The sequence below is a fragment of the Schistocerca cancellata genome, chromosome 7 (genome assembly GCF_023864275.1).
Source record: "Schistocerca cancellata isolate TAMUIC-IGC-003103 chromosome 7, iqSchCanc2.1, whole genome shotgun sequence".
Taxonomy (NCBI): Eukaryota; Metazoa; Arthropoda; class Insecta; order Orthoptera; family Acrididae; genus Schistocerca; species Schistocerca cancellata.
The window spans coordinates 327,936,596-327,950,321 of record NC_064632.1 but is presented as its reverse complement, the minus strand read 5'-3'; the positions used below and the strand labels follow the sequence as shown (position 1 = coordinate 327,950,321).

At 43.2% G+C, this 13,726-nt stretch overlaps 1 protein-coding gene across 1 annotated transcript in view; it reads left to right on the top strand.

Annotated features, from left to right (window-relative positions):
• Positions 1-13,726, top strand: part of LOC126092058 (histone acetyltransferase KAT7) — a 562,552-nt gene that overhangs the window by 370,522 nt on the left and 178,304 nt on the right. The window contains exon 8 of the mRNA XM_049907464.1: positions 10,932-11,025. Coding sequence (XP_049763421.1) covers positions 10,932-11,025 — 94 coding nt within the window. The remainder of the gene's footprint in view (positions 1-10,931; positions 11,026-13,726) is intronic.

Genomic DNA, 13,726 nt, shown 5'->3' with positions numbered 1-13,726 from the left:
TAATTTACCAATGTATGTATTGTAGAAATCTATTTTATGAACGTCTTATGTGTCGCCTGGCCACCTGTTGCATAACGATTTGATCCACGGATCCAGTTATATGGCTACTTCCGTATATAGCGATTTTACGACTATGACGAGTGGGGCCTGAAGGCGGCATCAATGTAATGCCGAAACTGGTAGCACAAAGAAGTTCATAAAATAAATGTCTGCAGTACATACGGCTGTTGGTAAATTATTGCATCAAGAAATGTTAGAAAAATGGTTCATGCTGCAACTGGAAACCGACAGTGTGGACTTTATCTACCAATAGGTTAATGCTCCATCGTTTCGTCAATTCTCAAACAGGAAGTTGAGAATCCGATGAATCGGTCGTGGTGGAGTTGATGACCAGCAGCTCATGTCGTGGCCTCCACGATCTGCCGACCTAACCCCATGCGATTGTTTTATGTGGGGTGGTGAGAAAGATTCAGTGTTTACGCCTCCTCCACCAACAGAACTGCCACACCTGCGAGCTCGCATCAACAGTGCTTTTGAACAGAATGATAAGGGCATGCTGCGCCGAACGCGGTAAGAATTTGATTATCGGCTCGATATCTGCAAAATCACTCGCGGAGCACTTATGGAATAGCTGCAATATGTTTTAAAAATTTCCCAGATGCGAGTAGGACTTGTTCTTTGAGGGTTCCGTGCAAACTGAATTATGTATTATATAGACAGCGCATCCATTCTATGAATCGAAACTTGCCACGATTTTTTGCCTATTATCAGCATTGAGACTGGCAAAACATCGGTCCTGGAAATACCAAGACTTTCGAGAATATTTTAAGTTTAAAGTCGGATAACAAGTAAAAAAATTTGTCTGTGTGATATAATGAATCATTTTCAAGTTTTTTTTTTCTTTTCTTGTGCTGTAAGACTTTGCTTGCTTCTCGCCAAATTTCATGATTCTAGGTCAACGGGAAGCACCCTATGAGTTTTGATGAGTGAGTTTGCGAATATGATAATATATGACATAAATGATCGTATCTTTTGATTGCATCAACTCAGAAGGTTACATTTACTACACTGTCAAGGAATCGTAAATCTTACTATCGTGTATAAATTTCAACATGATACGCGTACCCGTTGCAAAGAAAAAGTGTTTCTAACAGTCGGACAAGCAAACGGACGGACGAACGAAAGAGTCACCCTGTAAGGATTCCGTTTTTACCGATTGCGGTACGGAACCCTAAACATTTGTTTTGAGATTGTGTGTGTGTGTGTGTGTGTGTGTGTGTGTGTGTGTGTGTGTGTGTGTGCGTGCGCGTGCGTGCGTGCGCAAAGCCCCGTGACAATATGTCAAATAATATAGCTACAGCAAACCTGTAAAATCGCTTCAGTCGTTTATAATAATCTAGTACTTGAATATTGCTGGTCAGTCTTTCATTGCCGGCCGCGGTGGTCTAGCGGTTCGGGCGCTGCAGTCCGGAACCGCAGGACTGCTACGGTCGCAGGTTCGAATCCTGCCTCGGGCATGGGTGTGTGTGATGTCCTTAGGTTAGTTAGGTTTAAGTAGTTCTAAGTTCTAGGGGACTTATGACCTAAGATGTTGAGTCCCATAGTGCTCAGAGTCAAATTAGTCTTTCATTCCTAGTAGACAGGACTGACTGACAGATCGAGAAGGTACAAAAAACAACAACGCGTTTTGTCATAGGTTTATTTACTAATCTGGAAAGCGTGAAGGAAATGCTCAGCCAACTACAGTGGCAGACGCTGCAAGAGAGGCGTTGTGAATTACGGTGCGATTTATTGTTAAAATTCCGGGACTGCACGTTGTAGAAGAGTCGACCAGCTATAATGCTTTTTTTTTTTTCCTAAGTGTATCTCGCGGAAACACCGTATAGGGAAAACTGGAGAGAGATTCGAGCTCACTCGATTGAGGGGGAGGGGGGGGGGCGACGACTTACCAACAACGGCTCTTCCCCCGGACCCTTCGTGACTGCTGGAAAGGGAGAAGTGGAAGAGATGGTGAAGGTATCCTCCGCCACACACCGTGAAGTGACTCGCAGAGTGTAGGTGTAGGTATGAAGGTGCCCTTTAGTGCCCTGCGCTGTGTCGGCGGGGTGCCACCCCGGTCGCGGTCGTGCCCTGTGGCAGGCAGGGTATTTCGGGCAGGAGCAGTTGCCACCCGGATGCCCCGATGCTCGCCGCCTGCTCGAGTGTTTGCACTCGTGTCGATAAGCGCCAGACTTTGAATGTCAACAGCGCGCCTGTTGGTAGATCCCAAGTTCACGGATAGTGCTCGCCTCCCGCATTTTGTGCCGCGTATCGCGTGCCTTCCTCGCTTTTCCTGCTGGCAGCCTATGCCTTCCGTAAACATTAGAGCTCACCACCCTGTCTAAACACTGCCTGTGTCTGTGCTCTACAGTTAAGCATTCAGTGCTAGCGCTCGAAAACTTCATTGAAAACTGAAATTTCCTGGCCTTCAGCCAATATAGTGTATCCTAACGTCTAAAATTAAAATTTTGCAGGCTTAGTTGGATTCTTACGTGAGCACGCTGAGATGGGAAAAAAATGTGCTGCTGTTCTAGTCACCAAAAGACTGATATGATCTAGCTTCTTACTCATGTCTATACTGTGCAAGCCTCACCATCTCGGAGCAACTGCTGAAACTGGCATTTGAACCTTCTGGCCTTGCTTTACGTTTTTCCACTACTTCGCCCCCCCCCCCCCCGTCCCCCAGCCTCTCCCCCCCATTACCAAATGAATTATTATTTCAGTATGCACTGTATCAATAGATAGTGAAAATATGCCTTAAAGTTGTATTCTTCGCAGTTATGTTCAGAACCTTTCCATTATTTACTCGAATTTATCCGTATAATTTTCAGCCTACGGCTGCAATACATTTCAAAAATATCGACTGCCTTCTTGTCTGTGCTGTTTCTCTGTCGTCTACGTTTCACTCCAGACCAGGGTGTCCCAAGAGGATGGTCAAGGATATGAGAGGAGGAAACCCTCAAACCAAGAAATTGTAGTAACACGGATTCTAAAGTGCATATTTTAAGAGATACGGAAATTCATCTTCGCTGCTGTAAGCCACGTCTCTTCTACTGAACACGAGCTTATAGACCTTAAGGTAGTCATTTTACAGATCATGTTTACTAGATGTTTTTGCTTCGAATGATGGTTACTCTCATCTCACTGAATTGAATAATTATCATTCCTCCAGGTACACAGTGTACAAGACTATACTCCAAACATAAACTTTCAGAAAGGACTTCGTAACACTTACATTTAAATTTGATATCAACATATTTATGTTTGTCAGGGAAGTTTTTAATGCTATTATTCCTGCATTATACAGTAGTGCACAAAACTGATGGACGAAAACAATTTACACAAGATGTATCACTGTCGAGTAACGTATGTCGATGAAACTTGGACGTTACATAGAAAGAATTGCGGTAGTATAGTGTATAATGTAACTGAAAGAAATACGCAGTGAGACGAACAGATATGATACTTTCATTTGAAGTAACCGCGATTTATGATGCGCCCCTGGACATTAAAAACCCCGGGACATGATGCTTACTTAATAGGATGTGTGATGCCCACGGACAGCAGTACACGCTCTGCAGCGTGTTACCACGGTGGTCACAAGGTTGGTGAAGAGTTCTGGTCGTAACACGTTCCATTCCTTCACCGAGCGTGGTGGCGCAGTGGCTAGCACAGTGGACTCGCATTAGGGAGGACGACGGTTCAATCCCGCGTCCGGCCATCCTGATTTAGGTTTTCCATGATTTCCCGAAATCGCTCCAGGCAAATGCCGGTATGGATCCTTTCAAAGGGCACGGCCGACTTTCTTCCCCGTCCTTCCCTAATCCGATGAGACCGATGACCTCGCTGTCTGGTCTCCTCCTCCAAACAACCCAGCCCTCCATTCCTTCACCAGTGCAGCTAACAATTGCTGGGCGATCATTGGTGAATGTGAGACATGCGGCAGTTTGTCTCCAAAAGCATCCCACGTATGATTGGTGGGATTTAAATGGGGAGGGGGGGGGGAGGGGGAGGACTGGCAGGCCGGTCCATTCGCCGAACAACCTCTCGTTGCAAGTGTTCTTCCACCTTCGTTGTTGCCGGCCAGAGTGGCCGTGCGGTTCTAGGCGCTACAGTATGGAGCCGAGCGACCGCTCCGGTCGCAGATTCGAATCCTGCCTCGGGCATGGATGTGTGTGATGTCCTTACGTTAGTTAGGTTTAATTAGTTCTAAGTTCTAGGCGACTGATGACCTCAGAAGGTAAGTCACATACTGCTCAGAGCCATTTTGAACCTGCGTTGTTACATGCGGTCGCCCACTGTCATCCACAAAATGAAGTCAGAACCGTCCAATGTATCCCTGAAAAGACGCAGATGAGGAAGGAATCCATTGTCGAGTAACGTTGACCAGTGAGTTTATCGTGTTCAAGGACTTATAACACCTGGACCACCAAACGCCTGCCTCACCAAAGCGATCATGTTCGACAGTGCTGGACGTACCCTCATATGGCGAGATGTGGAACACGCAGTACACCTAGATACACATTCCTCTCTCTCTCTCTCTCTCTCTCTCTCTCTCTCTCCCTCCCCCCCCCTCTCTCTCTCTCTCTCTCTCTCTCTCTCTCTCTCTCACACACACACACACACACACACACACACACACACACACACACGCACGCACGCACACTCCCTCCCTCCCTCCCTCCATCCCTCCACCTTTTTTTCCCACAAAGGCATCCTTACGATTGCGTTGCGACGGTAAGTTCACTATTATTGAGGGAAGGAATTTTCTCGCAGCAGAGTTTATTACAGCTGTTTCCATGTAACTGCGCATCAGATCCCGTACATTTCACACATGTTTCAAAGCCAGCACTTGAGCCGTCACAGTTGTGACCTTCAGAACAGTTCCTGTGTTTGAACTTCTGCTCCGGAAATATGTGGGGCTTGTCTGGTGCTAAAAGGGATCGCCTCAGTGCCCGTAGTGTGCCACATACCGCGCTACTTCCGGCTTGCCGGAGGTCCATTCCCACCTTTCTTTCCAAAAATGAGGGCGTCTGGTGGTGACACTACACGAGGCGAGCGGCAATCGTGCGTCGCTGCAGACTGCTTTCCCTGTAAATGTTGCAACCTACATAGTGAGTAACAGCCGCATGCCGCCTCCTTACGGTGAGTGGAGATTTATTTCATCGTGGAAGCAGCGTGCGCATAAATGGCTGATAATGACACAGCCACGACACATACACCGTCATAATGATCCCACGATACGACTTGAGGTAAACTTAGGTCATGTGTTAAATTTGTGTACTTTCGTCTATGAAGCGAAATCCATTCACTTTGAAAACATCCTGAGTTATAATCGAATACGTACGCGTCCTTTTGGTTTCGTAGGCTATCGAACATTGTAACTGGCGGTTAACTTACAGAGTAAAGGTTTCGAGACTTCACCATCTTGCTCAGTGCTGACAATACATGTACGGATTTTGCGTCGTGCTGATCAACTACTATGTATGGTAGAAACGTTTCACACACAAATAATAGATTCGTGGAAGCACTTTTTACTGTCACTCATACTCACAGATGGTGGGTCTACTTATTTGTAGCAAATAGTGTGAAATTAAATAGGGCCGTTCTGATAAAAATATTCGATGTGTAAAAGAAGAATGACTTTTAAAATATTTATCAAACTTTTATATCACAAGTAATAGAAATCACTTCTGCAAAAGGGTAATAAACTGAACGTGGAATATGATGAGTTAGTCAAACAACAAAAAGCACAAGAAAATAACTTTATTTGTATCAGTGCGTGTTTTGTTTACTTGTACACCTACCACCTCAAATGTCCTTTAGTACCATCCTCTGGGAACCCATGTTCTCGAGGAAGGACAAATAGGATGAGAATTACTTCGCTTCGCTGGGTATTTCATAATATGAGAAGAGTCCTTTCAGGAACAGGCGAAACAAATTTTAACCCATTATAAGTCCGTGCTCTACTACATCGCCTTTAAGTACATCCTGTGGAATGGGTGGATGGATAGCTTCCGTTGGGTTGGCAGTTGGATTAGTAGGAAGAATGTGCTGTGAATTGAACCGAGGAGTTGGATAGAAATTACGGTGTGTGGCATGGTCATATCTATCTCTCTCTCTCTCTCTCTCTCTCTCTCTCTCTCTCTCTCTCATATGTATATCAAAGTTTCTCCCATGAAAGTCTTTTGGAAGATAAGAATATATACTTGTGTGACGCCCACATAGTAGATAGGCCAAAGGATGGTTTGTGTTGCGTGGAGTACTGGGCACACATCCGATCCGTTCATAGTCCACAGGTCATAGGTTGAACAGACGCAGTCCACTCATTGTGCTGCTTCTGCGAAGTTAAGCGCCGTGCGTACAAAGAAAACAAAGAAAGGTCCAGGTTTCTGCATTCTTGGTCCTTGGATTCGCACTTAGTTCCATATTTCTCGTGCGTAAAGTAAACACAATTTAATTTTTCTTAGTGTCTCTGAATCTTGTAATTGGGTATATGGGCCAGTGGCCGAACCCAATCGAAATAAAATGAATATATAAATTTCATAAATACGGCAACACTACTTTTCTCTAAATACAGCCAACGCTGATTATTTCCGTTATACAATTCTTATTCTGTGATACATGTCAGTCCTCAGTTACAAAACCCTGTAAAACATTTTGTGCGCATCTCATGACTAAAAAACCGTTACCTTCCAATATACGCCCACTTGGTCTGTCTTAAGCACGGGGGAACCCATGGCTGCACCGATATTGTAGCAGTTTCATTCTACCTTTAACACTCAGTGAATGAAAATTTATGAAACGCTGTTAGCCTTGATCAACTTATGCATGCCTATATTTGTTGTGAATGTACTTCGTGATTATTAGAATGGCGGATAGGGAAGCGTCGTCTGTCCACAGAGTATTTTTCAAAGCCAGACTCTGTATTGACAGACACCATCGCAGACCCTACTCCATACAGGTCCGACACAGAGGTAAAACGAAAAAAAGTGGTCACTCAGCTGATAATAAGTTCTTGGAATACGATGATTTGCTTGTTTGAATACTTCTTGGAAGATTGAATCTTTGCGCTCACCAGGAATCGAGTACAGAAACTCGCTTTTTGAATCTGGAAACTAGGGGACAGGTAGCGGGCGAAATAAAGCTTTGAGGGCGTTTCGAGAGTCTTTCTGGGTAGCTCAGTCTGTGGAGCATTGTCCACCAAAGGGAAGGTTCCGGTTTTGAGTCCCGATCCGGCATCCACATCCAGCCTGCCAGGACGTTTCAAAATAGCGTCCACTCCACGGCTGAGTGTGGGATTCATTCTGGACTGACGCGATGTCTGTGATCCGGAACTCTTAAGAGTCGAACAATTGGTGTACACTGCATGGTGTCCAGCGAAGGAGTCCCTGATGTCAAAATTAAATATTTCGAAAACTAAGACTGACAGATGAATGCGACAAAAGGTAGGTTTATTGTGAAAGCCGTAAGAATTGTGCCGAAGTTCCGAAATGGTTCGAAAAATTACTAACAATTGGCGCTTTACGCTGTGCAGCTCGTACAGTATCAGCGTGCAACATTAAACTCGTCCTATGTAATCAGTCTTTGCAATCTCATCACAATGTTTTCGAAATACGCAATGACTCCGTTCCCGAAGTATTCATCAAGAAAGCGAAACACCTGTTCTGTACGATGTGGTCTGGCCTCATCTTGCATGAACCACTCGGTGCCTGATCGATCCTCCAATGCTAACTGTGTGGCAACAAATGGATCCAAAACTACAACGTAACGTTCACAAGTGATCTTTTCTCGGTTGAAAAAAGAGCAATAATGTCTCTGCTACATACCAAAGCCCAAACAGTACCTTTGGGAAAATACAGTGGTCTCGCTTCACGCAGATAGAGATTTTCGGAACCCTTAAATTGGCGTTTTGTTTAATCACAACCCCATTCGGGTGGGAGTGTGCTTCATCGGTGAATCACTTGCAGCCAAAATGAAACTCTTCATTATGAGTCATTGTGAGAATCTCATTCGGAAAGTCAACCGTTTGTCGCACAGCTCGTATAGGTATGGTTTTGTGGCTTTGGATTTTAAAGGGAAACATGTGTAGGCTTTGTCTCAGTATGTTCTGCGTGCTGGAACGCTTCAAACCTGTCTCTGCTTTAATTTTTCTGACGGATTTACCTGGATTTTGCTGAATAATTTCAGGAACCGTGGCGACATTTTCAGGAGTAACTACAGTTTGCCTGGGACCAAGATTCCGTCCTAGATCATAAGCACCGCTGCCTGTCCGTTGAAATTTGGCTAAGAGCTTGCAAGTGGTTTTCGCATCGTACCCTTTTGGAACATTATATCATGTTTGTGAACAGCGCCTTATTGCCTTGGGACTGTAGTCTAACGTGGGGTATTGGAGTATCAGAGAAACACGTTGCTCGATGGGATACGCGATTTCGACCTTTTCCTTCGGTATGCTACCCTCCTTTCGCGTTTCAGCAGTGGAACTATTGAACTGTGGCGCATTATTTAAAGGCACTACGTGTTGCAATTACAGCGTCACCTATTAGCAGTTTTTCGAATCATTTCGAAACTTCTGCATAACTTCCGTATAAAATTCTTAAGCATTCACAATAAACATACCGTTTATTGCCCTCGTCTATCGATCGTTGTTTTCGTGCTTTTTATCTTTGAAATCAGGGACTCCTTTCCTGGACACACTGTATCTACATCCATGCTCAGTAAATCATTGTGAACTGAGCGGCAGAAAATACCTCCCATTGTACCAAGAGTAAGAGCTTCATCCCGGTCGAGTTACTATATTGTGCGGGATGCATGAGAAGGCCATAATTATCGGACTATTTGCGAAAGTAAAAAATAAGTAGATGCTTATTGCAATGACCATGTGGATCAGCCACTATGATCCACATCATCACAGCAATGCACTGCATACTTGTACTCATTTCTGACTCTCGCAAAATAATGCGATAATTATAACCTTCTGAAGAAAGGGACCAAGTGCCTGGAAGCGGTAAAGGAGTAAAATTTCTTTTCTGCAACTGGTTGCTGATTATTTCAACAAATTGAAATACAAGGTTCAAATGGCTCTGAGCACTATGGGACTTAACATCTGAGGTCATCAGTCCCCTAGAACTTAGAACTACTTAAACCTAACTAACCTAAGGACATCACACACATCCATGCCCGAGGCAGGATTCGAACCTGCGACCGTAGCGGTCGCGCGGTTCCTGACTGAAGCGCCTAGACCCCGCTCGGCCACACCTGCCGGCGAAATACAAGGACATCATACATTACACTATGAGACCAAGACCCAGATGAGTACAAATAGAAATACTGTTGCTGAAGGTAGATAAACTGAAAAATTTCTGCAATTGACGCAGACGGATTTACTGTTCAATAAATTTGATAGATAAATTTCAGAGCCCAATCACACGTACCTTCTATGTAGGTTCGTAAGCAACTTTCGAAGTTACCTACAGGAAGAGGGAGGCCACGCTGCCGAATCTTTTGTTTTACAAAAAGTTAAGTGAAGTTTAGAGATTTCCTTTAACATTTCTCGTATACACTGTTGTAACGAAACTTCTTTGTTACGTTACGTGGGGAGGCAGTGAAATTTTGCTGGGGCGAAATTTTTAACATCGAAAAGAGATTATTTGATTTAACCACTAGAACCTGAAAAATTATTTCTGTGTTCCATAGACATTCAAGAAACGTGTGATCATGGGGGTGTTTCTTACTGATCACATTGACCTCCACCACTCAAGGACTTACTTTGAGACAAATGTAAATGTTTACTGCTAGATCAGTTTCCAAAACATTACAATTAAGTAATTAGTTCTGCAGTGACACATATATAGTTCAGTTGATTTCTTATACGTATCTTAGTTCGGTGTAACTCGGAGTAATCTGCTTCCTGCCGCCGCTGCTGTTGTTGCTGCTGAAATAGTCGTTGCCTCGGTCCATTTCATCCGCTAACTGGATCAAGTTGTGCGAATTCCATGAAATAATTCAGGCACCAAATCGTTTTAAATTCGTTAATTTATGACAAACTACACCACTACTTCTTAGTGGGAGCCCACTCCACATAACAGGCTACATAGTCACAATACTGTAATACAACAATTAGATTATTGCACAGACGTACAATACAGTGGTTGCGTCTCAAAACTGTGTACAACTGACCCCTCTTCAGCCTTTTGCTCCTACTATTTATATGTTTCTTAACAATCAAGTCAACAAAGCTACAGTGCAAATTTATTAAAGTAACAATTAAAGTTTAACAATTTTATGAGTAACTATTCACAAAACCTTGCTTATTTTATGCTGACACTGGCATATACAATAAAAAAAAGACTTTTACATAGGATATACATCATATTATATAAAATACTGAAAGATAACAATCCTAACCCAAATTTTCTTAATTATGGCGTCATTTGTAAATGCAAAATATTGCGAACATATATTGGACAAGCTTGACCTACTAGTACACAAATGGAATCATAAATTTTATGACATTTAATATATTACACGAAATCACGTATTAGATACCATTGGAATTACAAGACTTTCAAAACAGAAATGTAAAACAAAAATGGCTGTTTTATTCCACTGTTCGGGAATTACAACAAATTTTCTTTCTCTAGTCCTTGGCGTTATAGATACATTTCGTGACTGATTCGATTGCAGATTAATTATTTCACCCTAAGAATTTAAGAAAATGAAAAATAAAACTTTTTTTTTACAAGGGATGTTTCATTGGTTTTCCATCCGATGCGGGAGTAGTTTCATAAATTTACTCTTATTCACAAGGAAAGAAATTGAAATTGTTTTCCTGTGTGCTAATGACATATATGAGGCACTATAAGAGCCCCTTTCTTTCCTCGTTGTTGCAGGAGAAGAATTCGTTCCTGAATTACAACGTGTCCTGCATCCTGACGCTGCCGCCTTACCAACGACAGGGTTACGGCCGCCTGCTGATCGACTTCAGTGAGTACCGCACCGCAAGATTACTGTGCTGTCTGCCCTTTGATCGTATATTAACAGGTATTGACCCGCTGCTCAAATCCGCCCGCTGAAAAATAATGCAAGGACTGCTTCTGAGGGGCGGGATGGCGTGCCTCGCCGGAAACCGCTGACAAGATACATTTACCTTCAGGCAATATAAACTGTTCTCGTGGCGGTCACGTGTCAGCTCGAAAGCAGCCGATCAATTGTGTGTATACATATCCATAGATTGTGCAGAAAGAGGACATCAACATATTTAGACTGCGGCGGTAGCACGCTTTGGATATCCGTCTTTATCGTTCTCTGGAATACATAATTTGGAGTTTTGAAGTTACCGGGGATAGAATGCAGGATACGATATGGAGCGTCCCCCGCGCTGCGAGTTTCTAGTGTAGAGCGCGTGGCGTGAGACAGAGATAAGGGCGACCTTTGACGACGTCGCAATGTTCTGAGTGCTTCGAAAAGATTCTTTCTGTTTTCTAACAAATTTCTCCCGTTCATGAAAGCTTCCGTGCCATTCCCAGTCTCTGTATTATTAGTCTCCTCTACCTCGGAAATGGTCACTTATTTGCTACTCAAATAGCAAAACTTATTTACTATTTTGCAGTGAACACATGGCGTGTCGTGGGGCGAACACTCTGTTTTTAAAATAATTGAAAAGCCACGATCGCTTCAATCGGTTATTAGATGATGGTTTCAGCACTCTGAAGTTGCCATCATCAGATCTGTGAAGGTATAACACAACAGGTTTGAGGGAGGGCTTACATGAGTTAACTATATACATTACAATTACTACTGAACCACATACCTGAAACGTGGATTAACATTTATAAAACCATATGGACATCATGGCATATGAGGCAGACCATCTGATAAAATTGTCACAACCAATAAAAAATAATAAAAAACTGCTCTCATGGTCGTTCTTTCCATAAAATAAGGAATAGGGCAGTGATGATGCCGACCGGTGTTAGGCGAGCAGTGGTAGTTTCATCTGGTGATTTCAGTTTTACATTTTATGGAAAGAACGACCATGAGAGCCGTTTTTTATTATCTTTTATTGGTTGTGACAATGATTTTATCTGATGGTCTGCCTCATATGCCATGATGTCAATATGGTTTTATAAATGTTAATCCACGTTTCAGGTATGTGGTTCTGTAATAATAGTACTGTATATAGTTAACTCATGTAAGCCCTCCCTTAAACCTGTTGTGTTATACCTTCACAGATCTGATGATGGCACCTTCAAAGTGCTGAAACCATCATCTAATAAACGATTGAAGCGATCGTGGCTTTTCAGTTATTTTAAAATCATTTACTATTATTACTGTCTCATTTCTTGATCTAATTTCCTGAGCATCACCTGATACCATTTGAATGTATTCCATTTGTCGTTACCCGACATCTATCGCAACATACTGTGTCAGAAGCTCACGCTCAGATCAAAAGTAATGCAGGATTTTAGATCATCCGTTTCTTGATACACAAGCGGCTGCGTACAGGAGTGTAAAGGCGACGGGATGAAGCTGACAGTTTTCAGGTGTTTCTGGTTGGAAACAGTACAGAATGACTCGGTTGTTACGGTAAGGAGGCAAAGATGCTGATGATAGGGAAATGCAATTCTGGGTTGACTTTCTGACCTTCATTTTATTGCTTATTCGCGTATTTGCAAGAAGAGCACAGCCACTAGATGCGCCTTACTAGAACCTCCAGTTCATTACCAGAACAAACAGTTACCCCGGCCTGTAACTTTTAAGATTCGGGTATGTATAGTAACTTACGGCATTACAGACCAAGAACATGGAAGCGTCAGATTTTGTTGTCTAATCGAACCCGTAGGTTCAACTACGCGTCACAATGAAAGTGACGTACAGGTAGAGAGAGGTGCGACGGAAACCAATAACCCTAGTCCAGAGCCATATACAGGCAAGCTTTGTAAGTCCTTAATAGTGTACAGGCTTAATTGAAGATTATGATCACGTACATACGATTTGCTGTATGCTGTTGGTCATCCGAGGCTGATCGTTCTGGAATTTCGCTGTTCGGTTGAACTTTGCCTTGTTTTACGTTTGAAGGCATGTATATGTGGCATATAGGACTGCTTCGTTACAGATGGGACGTGATGCGTCGTTTCTTACGACCCAATCGGTTTCTCAGTGCGTAGGACCACTTGTTGGACAGATGAAGACGCCTTGCACTCTACGTCTCTACCTAAGACTAATACTCATACTAACATGTTTCTTCTATTCCTCTGGCAACCCTTCAAGTTTCGGTTATTGCGCATTACCCTTGCATTACTTTTGTAGATATTCATGTGGTGTGTGTTCTTTTGGACATGACCGAAAGAACAGACACAATTTTATTCCTGCATCCGCTATGAATCAGGACACAGAGAAATTAAAGTCATTAGCTGCCAGTGACCATTGATTTATATTAATGTATCGAGTTACAAATTTGTGCCGGATCGGGATTATAACCCGTGTCTCCGGGTTATTAGGCTGGCGCGCTGACCACTACACCATCTGGTCACAGTAGTGACCCCAACCTCACGGACTACACTAGCATCCCTCCCATCAGACGCAACTTCTCAGCTTCAGCCAAACACTACTGATGTAGTGCCCGCGCTCATTAGCCTCATTACGCACTGCATATCTCCGATTCCCGTACGAGTTCGAGCGTAGT